Source organism: Carica papaya, chromosome 1, assembly GCF_054855325.1.
Source record: "Carica papaya isolate Zhongbai chromosome 1, ASM5485532v1, whole genome shotgun sequence".
Lineage (NCBI taxonomy): Eukaryota > Viridiplantae > Streptophyta > Magnoliopsida > Brassicales > Caricaceae > Carica > Carica papaya.
This window is the reverse complement of record NC_142309.1, coordinates 23464461-23488256: the sequence shown is the minus strand read 5'-3', so window position 1 is coordinate 23488256 and position 23796 is coordinate 23464461. Positions and strand designations below refer to the sequence as shown.

The following is a 23796-nucleotide window of genomic DNA, read 5'->3' as shown; positions in this document are numbered from 1 at the left end:
TCCGCACCCAAACCCAAACCCTAGCCGCCAGAGCCCCTCGCCAGAGAAGATAGCCCAGCCGTCGGGGAGCCGACCGACGCCACTCGCCGCCGTAACAGAGCAATTTCTGGCCGCTAAACGTGGTAAAAATTCTACTCTTTACTCAGAATTTGATTCTAAATCCACTTATGGCCAAATCAGAGTGAAAGCACTGGCCAATTGACCGAAAAATACCGCTGAAGTTTAGCAGCGCCGCCGTGGGGTTTTTCCAATTCCCGTTCGATGTGATTTTTCTACCGTTGTGATCACCGTTTCCTCCTCTACAGGTTTACCAAAGTAAAACACCCAACTGCTATGTGAGCGGGAGAAGTCACCGCACTGGAGAGCCCCACCGCCGATGAGTTTCGGTTTTCTACGTTTTTTCGGCCCACGGAGGGCCCTAACTGTGTTTTCTCACAGGAACCGATGCAAATTTGGCTGAATTCGGCCGAAAAAAGCCAACCCGAGGTAGATCACCGCCGGAGTACGACAGAGCCGCCGTGCCGGAATTCCAAAATTGGCCGAGTAGGCCGTCTGATTTTTGGGTTATTTGGGACATGTGTAGGTATCGTAAGTGTATTTCAGTTCTCGAGGAAAAAATCAGGGAACCCAGGGACCGCCCTTAGGCGCATGGACAATCTAGTTTTTGGTGTGAAATCAAGTAAGGACCCCTCACCCTATTTCCAACAATGGAATTGAAGTTTGAATAAATGATAATATTGTATTTTGTATAAATTAAATAGATATGCATAATTAATTACGGTTGCTAATGGAGCCCGAACCAGACATTATTCTCTGTTGATTCCTGTTTGATTTATTTTACAGTTTAAATACATTATGGTATCTGGTTTATCTATTCTATGGTTTTAAATGCATGTATCACTGCTTACTTCACTACTGTTTGATTTTGGGAATCTAAGATATGCTTGCTTTGTTGGATACACGTTACTTGTTTATATATTTATGTTTGAGTTGGTAATGGAGACTAAAGACAAATAGGAATGGGATGTGATTTGATAAATGGATAAAATGACAGCCTCACTAGATATCCTGGGAAATGGTGGACGGACCGAGTTCATAGGGAACCCTACCGTGAACGTTGTCTTAGACCGAACGGGGTATGAAGACTTGATCATTTGGCGCTCATACCGGACGAAGTATGGGGACGACCCGCTTCACCCTCATACCGGACGGGGTATTGATGTTTATTGTTTTGGCGCTCATACTGGATGGGGTATGGGGACGGCCCTGGAATTAAGATTGTTAAGGGGAATGGTTCACGTGTAGCGGGGACCCCTATGGATCTCCATGGATACTAGTACGCTGGTGAAAACGAGAAATGGTGATAATGAGTTATTGTTAGTGAATACGAATTTATGATGTGTTTTATGTTATTAATTATGTATGAAATTATGATCTGTATGATGTTATTGGCTTTATAGGTTGTTTTTACAAGTTCTCCAATGGTAAGAAAAAGAGTAAGTGGTTTTATTTCAAATAATTATATTGGTTTAAAATTTGTGCTCCATTGGTTATTTTCAATTTTCTACCAATCCTTACTTCTGTGACGGTGATATAGTATGATGTCCTTACTAGGCTAGTGTAACTCATTCCTTATTTAACCATTTCAGATCAGGAGGACCTGGTTCCCGAGCCCGATCCACAAGAAGACGGCGAATAGATGTTAGATACTTTATAGTTTCCTTTATTTTTCTCATTTCTCGTATTTCTTTTAGAGAACTTATTCCGTGATATTATTTAGTACTTTTAAGTTATTATGTAAAGAATGTTAGCCTTAATCTTTTCATTTTGCTTATGCACTTAGATTATTATATATATTTTCTTTGGAATTTTTGGGGTCGTTACGGTTGGTATCAGAGCCGTATTCCTTAGACTCGTCCCTTACACAATAATACTTAGAGAAACACCAAACCAATGAATCATTACTCAACTCTTCCTTGTGAAATGCAGATACAGAGAGATGAGAAGAGGAATACCCCCACTAAACCGAGCAGCCCAGGATGGTTCGCTTTGAGAAGACATTGACAAGATATTTGAGATGCTGGAGAGACTCATTGCTGCCCAGCAGGGTCGAGAGGAAAGAAGGGAGCTCCTGACCCTCCCCCGCTGCCACGGGTTCAGTCACCACTGCAGTGATAGGATCCCGAGCCACCCCGGTATGAGCCTGCTCCTCCACAGTACCACCTGGTGCCACCACCGCAGTATAATCCGATGCCCCAGCCACAATACTGCTCGGCACCGCCACAGTATAATCCAGTGCCCCCACCATATCAGCAAGTACCACCACAGGTCCCCTCAGTCTATCCTCAGCTTGGCCTAGTCCCTCTTCCACAGGACTTAGCTCCTTCCATGATTGACCCAGACTACATAGAGAGGTACAGGAGACTGAACCCATCTACTTTTGCAGGAGAATCCTCTTTTGAAGATGCCCAATACTCGTTGACGTAGACGGAGAAGGCCTTCAAGACCTTAGGGGTGACTCCCGAGCAGAGGGTCACCCTTGCTACCTATGTGCTGGTGGGAGAAGCAAACCGCTAATGGGAACTCAAGCATACCACCCTGTCTGTTCAAGTTACTTGGGAACAGTTCCTAGCAGCCTTTCATGCAGAGTACCTCCCAAAGCACATCCGACATCTGAAGGAGATGGAGTTTGTCCAGTTGGTCCAGAGGAACATGACGGTGTTAGAATATGCTTGTAAATTCCTGGAATTGGGCCGATACTCCCCTGAGACGTTGATGGATGAGGGCAGGAAAGCTAGGAGGTTCCAGTGGGGCCTCCACCTAGAGATCAAACAACATTTATTTGTATTGGAGCTCGGGACTTACTCGGCCGTTCTGGCCAAGGCACAGGTAGTGGAGATGAGCCTCCACACCCTCCCTCAATCAGTAGGGAATCACAAACTCTTAGCTCTACCCCGCAGACCAGCATCTATTGTGCCTGTCCAATAGAACAAGAGGCCCATACCAGTGATCCAGGCTCCCCCTCAGGCTCCAGTGGCAGGACGTGGTAAGATCTGTCAGCATTGCGGGAGGGATCACGGGACCGACCATGCTACCACCTCAACAACACTTGTCACATATGTGGTAGTGCCCAACACTATGCAAGAGAGTGCCCAAGGAACCAGAATAAGGGAAGACCTCCTATCCAGGGCAGGGCTTATATCCTTACCCAACAGGATGCCGAAGCTGACCCGGACGTTGTACAGGTTATGTACACTATCTGTAACCATCTTTCTCATGTTTTGAATGACACTGGTGCATCACATTTATTTGTTTCACCTATTTTTGCATCCAATTTAATGTATTACCTGGTAAACTTGATTCAATGTTATTTGTGTCTACTGCTGGGCGTGTAACACTATTGGGAGAAGTTGTCTACAGGGCTTGTGCCGTGGAGATAGTAAATAGAAAACTGAGTGTAGACCTAATAGAATTAGACATGGGGGATTTTGATGTAATTTTAGAGACGAATTGGCTAGCGACGTATCACGCCACCGTAGATTGCTTTAGCAAGAAGGTTGTAATTCAATCCTCATAATGAGGAGCCATTTATAAATTAATAAAATCATTTAGTACTTATTCCTTGATGGCAAGTTTTCTTATTTGTCGAGTATCTTAACCTTGCTATTTTCTCTAACTAGGCAAACTCGAGAAAGAGAATTGTTTTCAAGAGATTCCGAAAGTCTGAAACTTTCCAGATGTATTTTCGGATGAACTACCCGGACTGCCAGTTGACAGGAAAGTCGAGTTCACCATAGATCTACAGCCAGACACCCAGCCTATCTCGATTGCTCCTTACCGCATGAGCCGCGTTGAGATGGAGGAGCTGAAGAAACAGATCACTGAATTACAAGACAGTGGTTTTATCAGACATAGTGTGTCCCATTAGGGTGTCGGAGTTACTTTTATCATAAAGGGAGATGGAACGTTGAGACTATATATTGATTTCAGAGGGTTGAATAGGGTCATAATCAAGAACAAGTATCACATTCCCAGGATTGATGACCTCTTCGATCAGTTGCAGGGTGCGCAGGTCTTCTCCAAAATAAACCTGCGATCAGGTTACCATCAAGTAAAAATAAGGACAGAAGACATCCCCAACACGACTTTTCGAACTAGGTACGGACACTATGAGTTCCTGATCATACCATTTGGGCTAACCAACGCCTCAGCCATCTTCATGGATATGATGAACAGGGTCTTCAGACAATTCTTAGATCAATTTATTATCGTGTTCATCGATGACATCCTGGTCTACTCAAAAAGTAGAGAGGAACATGCTCACCATTTTGCTCAGATTTTGCAGGTTCTCAGAAGAAAGAAGTTGTATGCAAAGTTGAGTAAGTGTGGATTCTGGCTTGAGTAGACCACCTTCCTGGGACACATCATATCAAAGAGTGGAGTATCAGTGAATCTTGAAAAGGTTGAAGCGGTGCTCAGCTATGAGAAATTGACATCAGTTAAAGAAATTCGTAGCTTTCTGGGAATGACGGGCTATTACCGCAGATTCGTTGAAGGATTTTCTAGTCTAGCGGCTCCCTTAACCCGACTCACAAAGAAAAATGTCAAGTTTGAGTGGAATGAGGACTGTGAAATAAGTTTTTCAGAACTAAAGAAGCGGTTGATTACTGCACCTGTGCTGGCCTTACCGAGTGGATCGGAGGATATACAGTTTACAGTGATGCCTCTTATCTAGGCCTGGGTTGTGTTCTAATGCAGCATGAAAAGGTCATAACCTATGGGTCTAGACAGTTAAAGAGTCATGAAAAAAATTATCCCATCCATGACTTAAAGCTTGTCGCAATCATACACGCCTTGAATACTTGGCGCCATTATTTATATGGAGAGACCTTTCAGATCTATACCGATCACAAGAGTTTGAAACATATATTCACCCAGAAGGATCTCAACATGCGTCAGAGAAGGTGGATAGAACTTCTTAAGAACTATGATTGTGATATCTTGTACCATCCGGGTAAGGGAAACGTGGTAGCCGATGCACTCAGCAGAAAAAGTGAAGGTATCTTAACCCATTTGATGGTCTCATAATTGGGGCCACACAGTAGGTTCGATTTCAGGACTTGAGGAGAGTCATATGTTTGGGCCATCTGACCGTCTAGCCTAAGTTAATCTAGAGAAGAAGGAAAACTCAGTCAGTTGATCCCGCCCTAGTAGCCCTCAAGAACAATGTAGAACAGGGAGTTAGCTCAGAATTCCGAGTCTCCACCGATGGGTTACTCTGATTTTAGGATAGAGTGTGTGTTCTAAGTGACAGTGAGTTAAAGAGAGACATCATGACATAGGCCCATAGCTCAAAGTTTGCCATGCATTCTGGAAACACTAAAATGTACCAAAGCATGCGACCCCGGGTTTGGAAGAATGGGATGAAAAGAGACATAGCTGACTTTGTGTCTAAATGCTTAGTATGTCAGCAGGTCAAAGCAGAGCATTAGCGCCCAGACGGGTTACTTCATTCTTTACCGATCTCAGAGTGGAAGTGGAAAAATATCACCATGGACTTCGTGACAGGGTTACCTAAGGCACGCTCAGGACATGACGCCATCTGGGTAGTTGTTGACAGGTTTACCAAGTCTTCTCACTTCTTAGCCATCAGGATGACCGGTCCCTTGGACAAGTTGGCAAAAACATATATCCAGAAAATAGTCAGATTGCATGGAGTCCCAGTGACAGTGGTGTCCGACAGGGACCCCAAGTTCACTTCTCAGTTTTGGAGTAGCTTTTAGCAAGCCATGGGAACGAAGCTTTCCCTTAGTATTGCCTTCCACCCTCAAACTGATAGATAATCAGAAAGGACAATCCGTACACTTGAGGATATGCTCCGACCTTGTGTCCTTGACTCTGGGGGCCATTAGGACGACCATCTGCCCCTGATAGAGTTTGCCTGCAACAACAACTACCAAACGAGCATTGGTATGGCTCCGTATGAGGCATTATATGGGTGCGCATTCAGATCACCGATTTGTTGGGAAGAAGTGGGCGATAGAAAATTGTTCGGTCCGGAGCTAGTAGAGGAGACTACATCCAAGATAGTTAACATCATGAGGAACATTCAGATGGCTCAAAACAGGTAGAAGAGTTATGCTGACACCCGGAGGAGAGATTTAACGTTTGAGAAAGGCGATCGGGTGTTCCTTAAGGTCACTCATTTCAAGGGAATTAGTAGGTTCGACATGAGGAAAAAACTGAACCCCCAATTTATTGAACCATTTGAAGTCTTAGACAAGATTAGTACCGCCGCCTACAGACTAGCACTGCCTCTATAGCTTTCTAATCTCCACAATGTGTTTCATGTGTCCATGCTACGCAAGTACAACCCGGACCCCTCTCATGTCTTGGTCCACAAACCTCTTCCACTCTAGGAGGACTTATCCTACGAGAAAGTACCAGTCGGCATTACGGATCGAAAGAGTATATTACTCCGCAATCGAAAAATATCCTTTGTAAAGGTCGTATGGCAGAACCACACACCAAGGGAGGCCACATGGGAGCTAGAATCAGAATTTAGAGCCCAGTACCCCCAACTGTTCGATCAAGAGTAAGAGGCAAATTTGAAGGACTAAATTTTTTTTAAGGAGTGAGAGTTGTAAAATCCAACCTTTCCTTTTTTTTCTTTTTATTAATTATTATTGTATGAATATAATTATTATTTATGTAATTTTAAATTGAATTTAATTTAATTTAATGGAAATAATAAAAATAAAAATAATAATAAAAATGGATAAAAATTATTTAGGGATTTAATTGAAAATAATTTTGGGAAAAATGGGTGAAAATTTGGGTTATGGGGGTATTTTTGAAAGAAAAATCAGAAATCGAGGGTTAAAATACAATTTAGAAAATTTATGCCACATCAGCTACCCGGTCCGTAGCTCCGGCTAGCCAGGACGCGCCAAGTGGCAGAGACGCTGATGCGGGAGGGAGCCACGTGGGCGATCCTCGTGCATGCGATCGAACGGCTAAGATTAGTTCCCGCGCGCACGAATGGCCCAAATCAAAAATGCGTACGGACGGCCCAGATTGCATCGCGCACGGACAGCCTAGATTGAATCGCACACGGATGACCCAGATTGAATCGCAATGACTGGTCCATATTCACTCTCTATTTAATCGTGATCGGACAGTCCAGATTAAAAGCAATGGACGGCTTAGATCAAAAGCGGATGGGTATAAATAACCTCATCCGCACCCAAACCCTAACCCTAGCCGCCAGAGAAGACTGCCCAGCCGTTGGAGAGCCGACCGCTGCCACCCGCCGCCCTATCGGAGTAATTTTCGGCCACCAAACGAGGTAAAAATTCTACTCTTCGCTCAGAATTTGATTCTAAACCCACCTATGGCTAAATCAGAGCGAAAGCACCGGCCACTTGGCCGAAAAACGCCGCAGAGTGTTTCAGTTTTTGCCTCTGATGAAGCCCTTTTTGATTCCCATTTGATGTGATTTTTCCACTGTTGTGATCACCGTTTCCTCCTCTACAGGTTGACCGGAGCAAAACACTCAACTGCAACGTGAGCCGGTGGAGCCGCCGCACTGGACAGCCCCACCGCCAGTGAGTTTTGGTTTAAAATTGTATTGATTTAAAATTTGTCCTCCATTGGTTATTTTCGATTTTCTACCAACCTTTAGTTCTGTGACGGTGATATAGTGTGATGTCCTTACTGGGCTAGTATAGCTCATTCCTTATTTAACTATTTCAGATCAGGAGGATCTGGTTCCCGAGTCCGATCCACAAGAAGACAGCGAGTAGAAGCTAGATGCTTTATAGTTTCCTTTATTTTTCTCATTTCTCGTATTCCTTTTAGAGAACTTATTCTGTGATATTATTTAGTACTTTTAAGTTATTGTATAAGGGATGTTAACCTTAATCTTTTATTTCACTTCCGCACTCAAATTATTATATGTATTTCCTTTTGAATTTTCGAGATCGTTATAGCAACCCTGTCACAAAATCCATAGTGATTTATTCTCATTTATACTTTGGAATTAGTAATGGCTGGAGTAGCCCACCTGGATGTTGATGTTCTACCTTAACCTATTGACATATAAAGCACTTGGAGATGAAATCGGCTATCTCTCTTTTCATTCCACTCCACCAAAAATGGGAGTGCATACTTTGATACATCTTAGTACTTCCGGGATGAATAACAAACTTTGAGCTATGAGCCTCTGTAATGATCTTTATTTTTAGTTCACTGTCATCTAGAACACACACCCTGTCTTTGAACCTGAGCAACTTATCGACAAAGACCTAGGATACTGGATTTACACCATGTTCTGCATCCTTCCTAAGTGCTGCTAGGATGGAATCGGTCAATTAGGCTTTCTTTATTCTCTGGATCAATTCAGTTTGGACAGCTAGATAGGCAAACACATAACCCTCTTCAAGTCCTGAAGCCGTATCTGTTGTGCAACCCCTATTACCCTGCATTCAGAAACCATTAAGTGAGCTAACATACCTGCATTTTTTCTACTGAGCACGTTGGCTACTATATTGTCCTTACTTGGGTGATAAAAAATCTTGCAATCGTAATCCTTGTGGAGCTCTATTCAACACCTTTGACACATGTTGAGATCCTTCTGAGTGAATATATGCTTCAAGCTCTTATGGTTTGTATAAATCTTAAAAGTCCTCCCATACAAATAGTGGCGTTATGTCTTCAAGGCGTAGATAATAACAACAAGTTTTCAGTCATGGGTGAGATAATTCTTCTTATGACTCTTCAACTACCTAGACCCATAGGTTATGACCTTCCTATACTGCATCAGAACACAACCCAACCACAGATAGCAGGTATCACTATACACTGTGTATCCACCAGTCCTAATCGGTAGAGCTAAAACTGGTGCGGTAGTCAGCCACTTCTTGAGTTCTATAAAACTCATTTCGTAGTTCTCATTCCACTCAAACTTAATGTTCTTCTTCAAAAGCTGGGTCAAGAGAGCAATTAGGCTTGAAAACTCTTTCATAAACCTGCTGTAATAATCTGTCATTCCCAAAAAGATACGAATTTTCTTAACCAAAGTCAATTTCTCCCAACCCAGTACTACCTCATCCTTTTATATTAGGTGTCATAGTAAGGTAGTTTGCTCAAGTTAAAACTCGCACTTACTTAGGTTTTTATACAATTTTTTTTTCCTGAGAACCTACAAAACCTGAGTCAAATGCTAAGTATGTTCCTCTCTACTCTTTGAATAGACTAAGATATTATTAATAAACACTATGATGAATTGATCCAGGAACTACTTTAAAACGTTGTTTATCAAGTCTATAAAAATACTTGGCCCATTTGTTAACCCAAATAGCATAACTATGAACTCATAGTGTCTGTACCCAATTCTGAAGGCTATCTTGGGAATGTCCTCTGCCCTGATCTTTATCTGATGGAAACCCGAATGCAAGTCAATCTTGGAGAAAATCAGAGCACTCTGTAACTAATCGAAAAGATCATCGATCCTAGAGAGAAGGTACTTGTTCTTAATTGTGACTTTGTTCAATCCTCTATAGTCAATACATAACCTCAGGGACCCATCTCTTTTTTTTACACATGTGACTCCAACACCCAAGGAGATATACTGTGTCGAATGAACCCACTATCATATAATTGTTTGATCTTTTTCTCATTTCTTCCATTTTAATACGACTCATACGGTAAGGGGCAACTAAAATGGGCTGGGTACTAGGCTGAAGATATATGGTAAATTCAACTTCCCTATCTACCAGTAGTCCGAATAGTTCATCAGAAAATACATCCAAAAATTCTCGGATCACAGGAATCTCCTGAATGTAAATTTTTTTCTTAGGCTTGCCCTGTATCACATCTGGTTTGGCTTCAATATCCTACTAGGTAAGGGTAAAACTCTGCCCTGGATTAGAGGTTTGACCTGATTCTGATTTCGTATGCATTCTCTCGCGTAGTGCTGGACACTTCCACATATGTGACAAGTATTGTTGAGATGATAACAGGGTCGATCCTCATGATCATTGCCATAGTCCTGGTAAGTCCTACTGCATCCTGTTACTGGGACTTGAGAATGAGCTTGAGTCACAGGCCTAGGTCTCTTGTTCTGCTAAATCGTTGCAGTAAGTGTTGGCTTGCAGTGTGGGATCGGGGGTTTGGGATTGCCTACTACTGGGGAAAATATGTGAAAGCTTCTCTCTATCAGTTGTGCCTTGGCCAAAATTGATGAGTAGGTGCTGAGCTCGAATACATACAATTGTTGTCTAATCTCAAGACGGAGGCCCCACTCAAACTTTCTTGTTTTTCTGCCTTCATCCATCATGCTTTCAAGAGAATGCCGACCTAACTTCAGGAAATTTTGGGCATATTCAGACACTATTATCTCACCTTGGACCAGGTGTGCAAACTCCATCTTCTTCAAATAGTGAAGATGCTCTGGGAGGTACTTTGCATTGAAGGCTACTAAGATGGGCAGGGTGGCATGCTTTAGCTGTCACCAGCGACCTGCCTCACTAACGAACATATAGGTAGCAAGTATGATCTCCTATTTGAGAACTACCCCGAGAGTTCTGATGGCCTTCTCTATCTCTGCTAACCAGTACTTGGCCTCTTCGAAAGAGAATATCCCACAAAGATAGATGAGTTAAGTCTCTTATACCTCAAAATGTAGCCTGAGTCTATCTTGGGCGGAACTGGGTCCTGATAAAGAGGGACTGGATTATGCTGGGGAAGGGCTGGGTGGCCCTGTGGTGGCACCCGATTGTATGGTGGGGGCATCAGAATATATTTTGATGGTGTCAGATGATACGGTAGAGGAGCAGGGCTATATTAGGATGGCACTGAATTTTCTCGTTGTAGGGGCGGCTCATACTATGGCAATGGTAGAGGGGTAGACAGCTCCTTCATTTTTTGGGCTTGTTTGACAGAGATAAGTCTCTCTAGCATCTCGAAGAGTCGATTGACATCCTTTCGAAGTGACCCATCCTAGGCTACTCTGTTTAGTAGAGGTCTTCCTCTTCTCATATCTTAGTACTTGCATTACACAAGAAATATATGAGTGTCGAGCTGTATTTGAATGATTCAAATCTTTGTGCAAGGAATGGTTCTATGGAACCTGGCATCTGATACCAACTGTAAAGGCCCAGAACTTAAGGACATAGAAATATTGAATTAAGTAACTATGAGTGGAAGTAATTTAGAGTTTAAGGTTTACATTACTTACATAATAAATTGGGTTTCCCGTTAGGGCTATGTGAATCCTCATTTTTTGAGTTTCTCCAACAAAATAAACAAATAAAAGAAAATGCAACTAAAGATCCTATAAAGGTAACCTCTGTTGGGCAACTTTGATTAGATACGGGAGATAACTTTTATTCGTAACCTGCTTGCAGTTCAGGATCTGGATCTTGGTTTTTCTGATCTGAAATGGTTAAATAAAAAGAAAGAACTACATTAGACTAGTAAGAATATCACACTTAACAACGATATGGAAAATTAAAGGTTGGTAAAAATCGTTAAATAACCAATGGAGCTATTGCTTCTTTTTAAATCAATTCGTTTAACTTAAAAATCGTTATTTCATACTTCCTCTCATGAGTTTCCAAACTCGACCTATGAAGACAATAACGTGAATAACATTTTTATTATAGATTTGAATGAATAATAATAATAAATTTACCTTCTTACCTGCTTACATTAACCTTTGGGAGTCCATAAGAACGTCCCTCTATGCGTGAACCTAATATTCAAATTATCAATCAACCGGTCGTCTCCATACATCATCTGATAATGGGCGTCAAACATACTATCATTTCGATACACTGTCCAATATGAAGGTGATATATACCTCCCAATCTCTTCTGGTATAAGACTTTTCAGCCTCGTTCAACTAAAAAATTATCAACGATAGGATTTTTCATATGCATCGAGTCCGTACACCCTTCTCCAGTACCCGATAAGCTCTTTTACAGGCACGTTCACATCATTCACCAGCCATAAATTACAAGTACAATCTCATTTCATGATTATAATAGAAATAAAACGATGATTTAGTAGATTATATAGCTTAAAAGTGAACATTTAGAGAGAAGCATAATTAAACATTTATTTCAAAACCAATCAAATGATAGGGATAAACAGTCAAGTAAATTAATAAACGAGAAGGCAATAAAACCTATGAATTTATAGTGCATATAATAAACAAACAATAATAATCTAGCAACAACTGAACAGTATCGATATAATGAACGATTTCATACTGACCAGTTAGTGGTTACACTGGTGACCTGTAATTAATTTTAGAATTTTTTAATTTTTATAAAACACACCATTATTAATTATTTAAACTTTAATTTACCATAACGAATAAAAGAGTGAGAGATTCTTACTCTAAATCAGTATTTAAAGCACCATTCTTTTCACTGCACCTCCTGGCGGTTCCCAGGTTTTCTCAGTTTTTCCTGCAGAAATAAAAAATATGTGTCACATATCCTAAAATACTAAAAGGCCAAAATAAGTATTTTTAAACTTTTTTGGCCGATTAAGGTTTCGGCACGGCAACATCACCGTGCTCCGGCGCTAGCTCCATCCCTACGGTGGCGTTTCCTCTCAGTCGTGTTGTTTTTGGTCAATTTTGGCTGATTTTTTGTCGATTTTGCATGGAAACCTGCAAAAAATAAGGTAGGGAGCCTCTGTCAGCCAAAAAAAGAGAAAATTGAGACCCTATTAGTGGGGGGTTTTTTGGTACAGCAGCTCCACCATTCTTTTCTTGCGGTTGGGGTTTTCCTTCAGCTAACCTGTATCAGAAAGAGACGAAGAACACGTTGATCAAAGAATCAAATAAAATGGGAAACAGAAAGGGGGTCATCAGAGAGGTTTTTAGGTTGCGACCGCAGTGGCTCGTTCGAGTTCCGCTCGCAGGTTGGAAATTTAACTCCGAGCGGAGGGAAAATTTTTTCTTTTTCGGCGTGGGCGATGGCTCCGGTGCAGCGCCGACGGTGTCCCTCCGGTGGCTGAGCTTTCCTTTGGCGACCATTCTTCTTCTTCTCTGGTCAGGGGTGTCCACTAGGGTTTTGGGAGCTGACCGAAGTCTTCTCCTAATCTTGACCGTCCATTCGCGTTGACATGGAGTAGGGAGAGTCGTTCGATTTGAGACCCATTTAAGTCGATCCGTGTGCGAATCTAAGCCGTCAATCGCGATCAAATCCAGTCGTCCGATCGCGCTAGAAAAGAAATGGATCTGGATCGTCTGTGTGCGCGGGATGCAATTTAGGCAGTTGGATCCGCTAACACGCGGATCGTTCGCCTGGATGTGTATCCATGTATCTGCCACGCAACGCACGAAGACTGGTCGCGTTGCTGACGTGCCGGTCCACGTGGCCAAACTTTTGAAATTTTTATTTTTACCCTAATTTTTCATATTTCTTTTCAAATAGGTCTTACCTTATTTCTAATTTGGCTCTGATTTTCAAAAATATTTTGAAATGCATCCAAAACTCAATTTTCATTAAAAATTCCTATAAAATTAAAATTATTTTAATTCACTTTTTCATTAATATTAAATTATCTTGGACCAATTTTTCGGGTTCAGATGTTACATCTTGCGTGGACGCGTGTCCACGTGTGGGCTACGCACAACGCAACGATTGGTCGCGCTACTGACGCGACAGTCCATGTGGTCAAATTTTTATTATTTTTACTTTACCCCAGTTTTTTAAATTTCTTTTTAAATAGGTTCTTCCTTATTTTTACTTCGGCCCTGATTTTTGAAAATATTTTCAAATGCACCAAAACACAATTTTTCTTAAAAAATTTAACAAAAACTTCAAATTAAAAATTTTAATTTATTTTATTATTATAATTTAATTATTCTGGTCCTAAATTTTGGGTCCGAGTGTTACAAAAAATTTATATAGTATATTATTTCAGATTTTGTAGTCAACTAAAATTTAAATAGATATTTATATATATATATATATTAGTAGTTAACTTAAAGTTAAATTTTAATAAGAAAGTATTATTGATTAGATAATATAGTCTAATCTTAATATATATATTCTAAAGTGCTTATAAGTACTTCACCTGATATTTTTAATAATTATCATCATTTTTTTAGATATTTTATATTTACAGATAGAGTTTTTTAATTAATTAATTATTAAAATAATTAAATTATTATTTTAAGTAATAAAATAAAATTATTTCAAAAAATCTAAAAATTTGTAAGTGTCATTCTTTATATTTCTTATACAAATGCTTAAATAATTAAGGTAAAAAATATACGTTTTACCTATAACAAAATAAAACTTTCACCTCATTTTGCTCATTAATTTTTTTTATTATTATTTTTTTTTTTTTTACTTTTTTGTAATTTACGTAAGTAAAAAAATCAAACAATTATAAAAAATAAAAAAATAAATAAATTGTGATATATGTTTGAACTTAATATTTAATTTATACTTCTAATACCATATCATACAATTAATCAATAGCATAAATGCACCCATTAAAAAAACATCATTGTGTGGGGCTCCATGAGCTTCTCTTGGAATTTCCCATCAACAAATTAACTCTCCCTCTCCCTCTCCCTCTCCTAACAATACATGTTTAAGATACCAGCATAGCATAACAATATATAGTGATATAATGATTAAAAATTTTGTCTTTAGTTAAAATGAATAAATTTAAATTTATTAATAACATATAATTATATTACTTTATAAATATATTATGTATTAATAGTAGTTATTAATTTAATAAAATTATAATAACCACGTAAAATATATACAATTGCGTATATAAACATTTATCGTAAATGGATTTGGTAAAAGTGCAATATTAGCTTGAATTATGCTTATATCATTTGCTAATTCAAAATTGAAATTAATGGACAAATAAACTTTAATTTTAATTTTAAATTTCCAAATATTGAAAAAAAAAAAAAAAAAAATGATGGGTGTAATTGACTTGACGGAAAATGGTCCAAATTGGTGGGTGAAATAGAAGGGTTTGTTTTCTTTTGAGGGAAGAGAAAAAAATCATTGGATAAAAGATTGAAGAATACAAAAGCTTCTCTCTCTCTCTATCTCTCTCCCAAGGATGTAAAGGTCAAAGTTGAACAGAAACGAATAATCCCATTTTCCTTAACCCAAGGCTGCTTTTGTCATTTCACTTAAAAAAGTTAAAAAGTAAATTTTCTAGAATCCTCATTAATTTTAACCGTTGAAAGAATTTTTAACAGCAGATTGTTGGGGGTAAAAAAAAAAAAGAACAAGAAAAACAAAAACAAGTTAAGAGGAGATGCATGTGAAAAAATCAAAGGGTTATGAAGTTAGACACAAGAGGAAGAGGAATGTTTAATTATACATATATAAATTATTGGTTAGGGACTTGTAGGTAACAAATTTCAATTTAATTTAATTTTTTATTTCATTATAAGTATTTCAATTAATATAATATTTTAAAAAAATCTATCTATAAATTTATCATTAAAAAAATAATAACAAAAATGTAAGAAATTATTATATATTATTTTAAAATAGTAAATTCAACACTCATTAAGTTCTTAATGTAGAATTATTCACTTATTATATATTAACGATAATTAAATTGAATTAAATTTTATTAAGTTTATTACATGTTTGAACTAAAAAAATATTTTGTAATACTTTGATTCTTTTAATTGGGATAGTCTCTCTCTTTTTTTTTGGTTAATCTTTTTGGGGAGAGTGCTATGGTTTGTTGAACTGCTTTATAATTATATATATATATATATATACATATGTATGTATGTATGTTAAAAAAAGTCAACAGAAATAACAATGGTAATATTTATCCAAAATGGAGTCAACAGAAGGTTATCTGCCTGACGCTATGCCATCAACTCAATTGGTAGTGGGTGACCTATTGCCTCTCTACTTAAATATGATGATAGTTATTGGATTATATATATATATATATATATATATATATATATTTCTTTTTCACAATAATTGAATTAGTGACCTACTAGTCTTAGTCTAATATAACCCAAGGTAATTCCACAGAATAACTAAACACCACCTTGTATTCTCCGACTATACTAAACATTCCAAAATCTCTAATTCGGATTTTTATAGAAACTTATTTGTAGCTTCATTCTACTAAAGTTCAATTATAATATATTCAAAATTTCTGTTAAAATAATATATAAAATTTCATACAATTTTACTAGAATTTATTTTCACCATTTCATAATATAATTCACACACCCTTTCAACTAAAACTAAGTAAAAATTTACAAATTTATCCCACACAGCTGTAGTCTTAATGTGTATAACTCAAATACACCAAATCTTTGTTCTAATTACGCAAAATCGGACTACTATGAAAAAAATTAAAATTAAGAATTTAATAGAAACTGAGACAAGTGAAAAACGTTATAATAAGGTCTAGATGGAGGAGCAACACTGATAGCTCCTCTCATTTTCTTTCCATTTTTTTTTTTTTTTTTTTTTTTTTTTTCTTGAAAGAAAACTGTTCATGGACAGCAAAAAAGTCATGAGAGAATCACTGTATAAAGTCTAAGCACATTGCTAAGAGGATAGAAATTTGACCAAAAAACATGACAGTACAAAGATTATATAACCAACAAATGCAGCAGGGAGGAAAGAGACTCTACTGTTTAGATGTATAACTAAATTATGATATACACTTTGTTCCAAACAACAACATCGCCCAACTTCGTAAGAAGACTTTATTGGCATCATTTCATAACCTAGCAACATAGGAATTCGACTGAGTAACATATCTCACCCATCGATATGGATTGTAGTTGGCTGATTTCTTTGCAATCTGTAGGTATTTAACCTGCACGAAATAACAATCCATCAAACTTGATATCCACAACATGTACAGAATAGAAAACAGGCATCCACAGCTTTGCTTCTGATACCCTGCTGCTCCAAAGGGACAGAGCCAATTGACAAAACTGAAGTAAACAAGCCTAGTATCCACAAAAGTGAAAGACATAGTCTATTAAGTCATTGAAGTGATTTTTCAAGGCTTCAAGGCCTCAAATTGCCACGTAGAGTTATACAGAGGTTTAGGCCACTTCAACAAATATCTTACCTGAAGCCCAGAAGCGTTATACATAGGTATGGTGAATGTCATGCTAACTGGTCCAGCTTCTTTTGTGATATTTCCTAGAAAGTGACAATGTGAGCGGAAACAATATTAAATATCACCAATGACTTCCTTTTATTTTTGAGCACAAAAATTCTGACATGATTTGAAAGACATTTATCCAACGTGAACAATAACCAGATCTTTCTTGAGAAAAAAATGTGAATTATTTATAGTCCATACCATGAACTTCCTGCGAAAATGTCAGCTTCGCACGTAGAGTATGTTCACCCCCTCCAAAAATCTGTTACACATTGTATCTATTGGTTAGCGTACATATTCTGAGTGAAGAAGCTAATTGCACCAACATGGTCAAAAAACTTGATACATTGAAGTTATTGCAAAATTGAGAAATATCTATAAGAGTATCTAAAAAAGTGATTGCCTTCTTCAAACACCATTCAAGCCTCTTGTTTGCTTCTTTGAAATCTGTCCTCTGCCCGTTAGCCCCAGATTCTAACTCGAAACTAACCCTGTAAAATTGTAAACTAAAAGTTAATGTGTGAACATAGTATAAACTACAGACTAATGTGAAGCATAATTTCTCAGATATCAGTATATCTGATTATTGATGCTAACAAATCTAAATGATGACAAAACATTCTTGGCACACATCTGATTTAAAACTAAAATTTTCTTAGTTTGGCACCACCATCTGGATTACATGTTTTAACAGAGATATATCTAGTTTAAACAAAAGATTTAACCACAGCCAATGAATATAGGCCTCAAACACACATATCCAACAGCAAATAGTAACTTCTCAGTTCCAAAGATGGACTGTATACACTTCTAACCAACATGACATAGTCATTGAGAGATCACAAAAACAAGTCATTTCTATTAACCTCATGAAATAACATGAATCAGTAAAACATACCTGGTAGTATATTTTGGCAGTGGCATCTCTATCACAACTGTGTTTGCTGAAATATTTGTGGCAAACTCAGCACTTACTTTGAGAATCACTTCAGCCTAAATTTCAAAGAGAAGAATAGAGGACAAGAAGTAATCTCAAAATTTGGACTTCAGTTTGGAGATTCTAAACAATTAAGGAGACTGAATTCAGCAAGTTCTACATTATCTAATATTCTAGTAAGAATGAAATGTTCACCTTAAGAGATCCTGCCTCTTCAATCAGTGCATTGATACGGAAAGGAGGCTTGAATTCCTTGGTCATTCGGTAATTCATAACAGGGAATTCACCATCTGGTGGAACCTAATACCAGAGCACGATGTAATACTTAAACAACAGGAAATGAACAAATTATCTCAAATCTAAATACAGTTTCAAGCCAAACAGCTCCTTCAACACTTACCAGAGTCAAAGTTCTGTCTATGTCAAAACTATCAAGATGAACAGACTCATGAAAATTGCAATCATCAAGTATCACACTTCCTGACCCATATGAAGTCCTATAATCTGTTATAGCAGCACACACTGAGATGTCAAGGCTAAAGATTGAGAGGGAGATAGAGATTGAAAAACAAAGTGGACAGGAAATGATGCTGAAAAAATTAAGAATTAATATGAGAGATATTGTTATAAATCCTCAAACAAGTAAGTGACTCACTTAGAACAAATATCAGATCAAGAAAACCTTCTGAACAATTGCGGCTGAACAGTTTGAATTTAACTAATCAAGAACTTTATAATCTAAACAATTATTAACTTTATGCTTTCCTAAGTTGCAACGATCTAAATTCATACATGTACATATAAGATTATAAAAAGAATAATCATTTAAATACTAGGAAGGGCATTATGAGTAGTACCATATGTTGATGTCCCCCCTCGTCCTATGCTCAATTCATCATTAAGAGCTAATCGGATTTCTGGATTGCCAGACAGGTAACTCTTCATTTGAATGGTGCCGTCAATCTCAGAGGTCAATATATATCCCTGTTAATTATATGTTTGATATATTAAAAATTCTGAATGCAACGTGTAAAATCCGATTAAGGAGTAGAAAATTAGTTCCTTCTAATCATTTAATAGAAATGCAAGTATGAGCAAACAGAAGATGTGTTTACTCACACTAGAGCTGAATGTGACACTGATCTTTTCTATTATATCTACAAAAATTTCTTCTCTCTTCCGGCCCCCAGGTTCATTTGCCACAACAGATTTTGTCACAGCTGTTCCAGGCATTCTCTTAATCCCTTGCTACATGCATCCAAGTTCCAGGGATCAGTCACAATAAATATGGAAAATTTAATTGCAAGTGAATAATCAGAGATTGGAATACCCTAAAGATGGCAGCAGGATCAAGAGTTTGTAGACGTGCAGCACTGATCACAATGGGCTCATTAAACACATAGGATTTCAACACTTCAGTGGATGTTGTTTGCACATAACCAAAGTCCTGGTCAAAGAACATAAGCAGTCATATTACCATAAAGCTTTTCCTGAACTGCAAATTATGCACACCAAACAATATTTCACCGTCTAGGTGGCAACAAAATTAGAGAAATTTTTGGGAAAACATTTCGTTAACAGTCTACAGCCAGAAGGTAGACAAGGAACAGACCGAGATAATATTTTAAAGTGCAATCCATTTTGATATGCATACCTACATCAATTGCTACAACAAGAAAAATTAGTTACCCAAATGAAGGAGCAGCAGAATCACCATGGCACCTATTTTCATCATGCATGTGGATGACATAGCTATGGGATATGGCCTTGAGGTTGATAGAGCAGACTGGGCTTTGGTAGGAAGAATCACATTTATGAGATCTGTCCTTGTTTATATAGCCTACTCAGATTCCCTATACATGAATCACATCTTCATGACAGAAAGATGAGAGCTTTATTGAGGGGTTAGGAAACCACCCTATATAGGGTCAAGATAGCTCTTTTGCCCTAACACTAAATGTATGTTTCACTTGTTATGTTCTAACTGATAAAGGAAAGCTGGTGGATCTAGCAGAGATTTTGACACGTGTATAACTGTATGCCAATAGATTACTTTACATGGGTATCACCCTCTACTGGCGGCAGTGCTATGTGATGTTTCCTTCGAGACAAAAGAAGGATATTATTATACACAAGAAACCTGGGGATTGCCTTAGGGTTACGCGAATGATACTTTCTTTACATGTATGTGCATGGATGCAAACTCCCAAAGAAGAAAATATTAGGATGTGATGCAACTAAAAAATCCCTGAAATTTTAAAAGAAGGTAAAGAAAAAGACAAATACTAACCAGATTATAAATCCAGATTTTTTCAATAGGAAACTTACAATGACTTCGTCAAGCAACTCATAGACAAGAACAAAGTTTTTCCTAAGTGAATCTTCATTGAGAACACCAAGATAATCCTTAATAACACGAGCAATCCTTTGTAGAAGCTCCAATAGAAGAGAAGGTGATGCATTAACTCTTGTGGTTGCAACAAACAACAGTCCAACAACCTTCACGTGGAAGTAGTTAACGCCATCCACATTCTATCAACAAAAATGAACAAAGAAAAAAAAAACTAATTAGCAAACTTCACTAAAGTGATACTAATTGACATAACCAATCAAGTACCACACGGGTGATAATGAAAATCACATCACATATAAGAGCTATTTGCAATAAAACAAAAAAGATCCTTGAGGATAATATAAATGGTTGTGAGATGGGCAAGGGAAGTCATCATCCACAATGCACAATTCTTAAAATTTGACTAGTGATGCAAACCCCTGAAAGTCCTAGTTGTTTTTCCTTTTCATCATTTTGATGAGATATGAGAAAGAAATAATACCAATAGAGGAAATCCACAATGCACAATTCTTAAAATTTGACTACTGATGCAAACCCCTGAAAGTCCTAGTTGTTTTTCCTTTTCATCATTTTGATGAGAAATGAGAAAGAAATAATACCAATAGAGGAAAAATGAACATCCCACATAGAGGACATAGATCTAATTCTCTCTTCTAATCAGTGTAATACTTTGCTTGGAGATAAGAGAGTAAATTCCATCTTGACAAAATACAAGGAAACTTTAAAATCTAGACTTTAGCCAACTGCTTGATCCCATGTTTTAGCTCTGCATACGAAATCAGATTATTTAAACTAAGTACCTGCAGTAAGGACCTATCAAGTAAGATTAGGAAAAAAACAACAATATGGTCTTCTGCTTAATAAATGCCAAAATGATAGCAGACATGAAGTTAAATAGTTAACTGTCTCACATTATTTGGTAAGATATACCTACAAAGACAGGTGGTGCCTCTTCTTGTCCATCCTCCTTCCAGAACTTGACTTTGCGGAAAAAGATCTCCGTACTTCCTTTTGGTACCTCACCACGATCTGCAGTGACAAAGTATGTATCAGTACAAGGAGATGTAGCTTTCATCTTTTTTTTTTAAATTCAGTAAAAACGCCTAAGAATTCCAGTTTCTGTTTTCTAGAAACCTACAGCGTGGTCAGTGGGAGAAGATTGAAAAAAGAAAAACAAAGGGGGGGAAATCAAGGAGAGAGAAAAACTGGTTAGCTGAGCCAAGTTAGATTAAGAAATAAGCAGAAACATAATGAAGAGAAAATGCTAATAGCATTATGATTTATCTTAATTCCATATGGTACATTACATGGGAATAAAAGAGGGTCAAACCAGAAAATTGTGTCCAAAGATATTGACTTAAATCACTGTTAAAATATGCTGAATGAGATATTATGGCAGTTAATATGTACTAGAATGCAGTATGCCATTAAACCGACACTTAAACTCAACTAAGATAATAAGAAAGTTAAACTTCTAACATGTCAACTCAATAAAGAGATGGAAGCTTTTGCGCCACAGAGTTCAGTGTCAAAAGGAACTAAACTCTAATGACAAGAGCATTCATGGTTTTCTGAGGGGACAAAACATGAGAAACGCTGCTGTGATCAACGGCAATCTCTTAAGCATCTTAAAGCATGAATCCACAACTAAGCTAGTACTTTTGCAAAACATGAGAAACATTGCCGTGTTCAACGGCAATCTCTTAAGCATCTTAAAGCATGAATCCACTACTAAGCTAGTAATTATGTAAAATCCACAAATTGGTTATTGCAACCCCAAAAGGACCCTGATCTGAAGTGACCTCGGTAGCGAACTGCAAGAAATCACGATCTAACTAATTGAAACACTGGACCAAACATTTCTGATTCAAATATCTTCCACTGAATTTCCAAATAGGGATAAAACTAAGGCATATACAACGGGAAAGCCAAAAGGTTTGGACTGATTACGAGATGATAACTCAAATCGGCCAGCTTAACGACAGGAAAATTGTTCAGTCAACACAAAGTTATTGCACAAAGATGACTCACGACACAAGATCTCTATTAATCCGAAAAAAATTCTGCTGAAACAACCCAAAAATTCAAGGCGTAAACAAGAAACAAGAATTGATTTTTTTTGGGGGAAAAAAAATCACAATATGCATGAGATCTAAAAACATAACGAAAGGGGAAGAGAACTCACAATCGCGAAAAACGATATTATCGCCTCGCTGAGACAAGACGAAGAACTGCGAGATCATGATTTCTGTATCTGAGCTCGGCTGCGCTTGATATCTTCGAGTCTATTCTATGTATCTCAATTGTGTCTTCCTATTTCGTTTAAGAACTTGGATGATCAGAAATTTGCACTCATAGCTTTTTCACTGTATATTTACATCAATGTGTTGGGTGTGGGATTTTTAAATATATATATTTTTTATTTATGCACAGATCTATATATTGCAGAAAATGATATTTTAGTAAATAAATATAATTAGACTTTCTTTAAAAATAAAAATATTTTGTAAACAATTTAAAAAAACTCTCTCTCCCATTCTTGTTGTGTTATTCAATTAGATAAATTACGAAATTACTATATTAAATTTAATGTTTATTAAAAATTAGTTCTTAATATCTTTTATAATTTAATTTTAAAAATTTTACATATGTTTTAAAATTTTAATTTATATTTTTATAATAAAAATTAAAATAATTAATTTATATTTAAAAAGTTTAAGAAATAGTTTATTTTAAAATTTTAAAAACAATTAACATTAACTATTTTTTCAGTTTTTTGAACTTTTTAATTATTTCAAAATTAAGAAGAAAAATTATTTTTAAATTATGTAAAAAATAATTTAACTATTATATTTTTTTATTTAAAATAAAGAAAAAATTAAAAAATATATATATAAAACGTGGATATCAAATTACGATTAAAAAAAATTAGAGACAAACTGTATAAAGTTAAAGTTAATTTTGAGAATTAATTTAGCAAATTCCTATTTTATTATTTTTTGATATTTATATTTAAAATTCGTGTTGAGTTAATTTTATAATAGTATTTTAACTTAGAGTAATGTCAAATATGGATTTATCACCTGAACCCATATATGTATATATAAATATATCTATATGTAGTAACTGAAGAAAGAAAAAAAAAAGAAAAAAAAAGGGGGGGAGGGAACGATGTCGTTTTGATGAGGCAGGTGATGTATAAATAGGAGACGAGAAAGAAAAGAAAGAAGGAAGGAAAAAAAAAGAAAAGAGAAAACAGAGAAGGGAGAGAGCGGGGAGGAGAAAGAAAGAGAAAAGAAGGTTCGAAAAAGAGAGAGAGGGGAGTCGGAGCGAAGAGGAACGAGAA

General features: G+C 37.1%; 1 protein-coding gene across 1 annotated transcript; it reads right to left on the bottom strand.

Annotated features, from left to right (window-relative positions):
* Window positions 1–16429: 16429 nt before the first annotated feature.
* LOC110818721 (Clathrin adaptor complexes medium subunit family protein) lies at window positions 16430–22839 on the bottom strand. Its single transcript, XM_022047684.2, has 13 exons — window positions 22636–22839; window positions 21385–21479; window positions 20426–20629; window positions 19428–19544; window positions 19217–19345; window positions 18955–19081; window positions 18498–18601; window positions 18293–18397; window positions 18059–18153; window positions 17564–17651; window positions 17362–17422; window positions 17125–17198; window positions 16430–16863 (listed from the first exon to the last, which is right to left on the bottom strand). Exons 1-13 carry the CDS (start codon window positions 22691–22693, stop codon window positions 16765–16767), a joined length of 1356 nt encoding a protein of 451 aa, XP_021903376.2. The 5' UTR covers window positions 22694–22839; the 3' UTR covers window positions 16430–16764.
* Window positions 22840–23796: the final 957 nt, after the last annotated feature.

Excerpts from the sequence above, each read along its gene's own strand:
- LOC110818721 (XM_022047684.2), bottom strand. The coding sequence starts at position 22,693 with ATGATCTCGCAGTTCTTCGTCTTGTCTCAGCGAGGCGATAATATCGTT. Across the intron at positions 17,652-18,058 it reads CTGCCAAAATATACTACCAG|GGTTAGTTTCGAGTTAGAAT; the intron begins GTATGTTTTACT and ends ACAATTTTACAG. Across the intron at positions 17,423-17,563 it reads TTGAATGGTGTTTGAAGAAG|ATTTTTGGAGGGGGTGAACA; the intron begins GCAATCACTTTT and ends AATGTGTAACAG.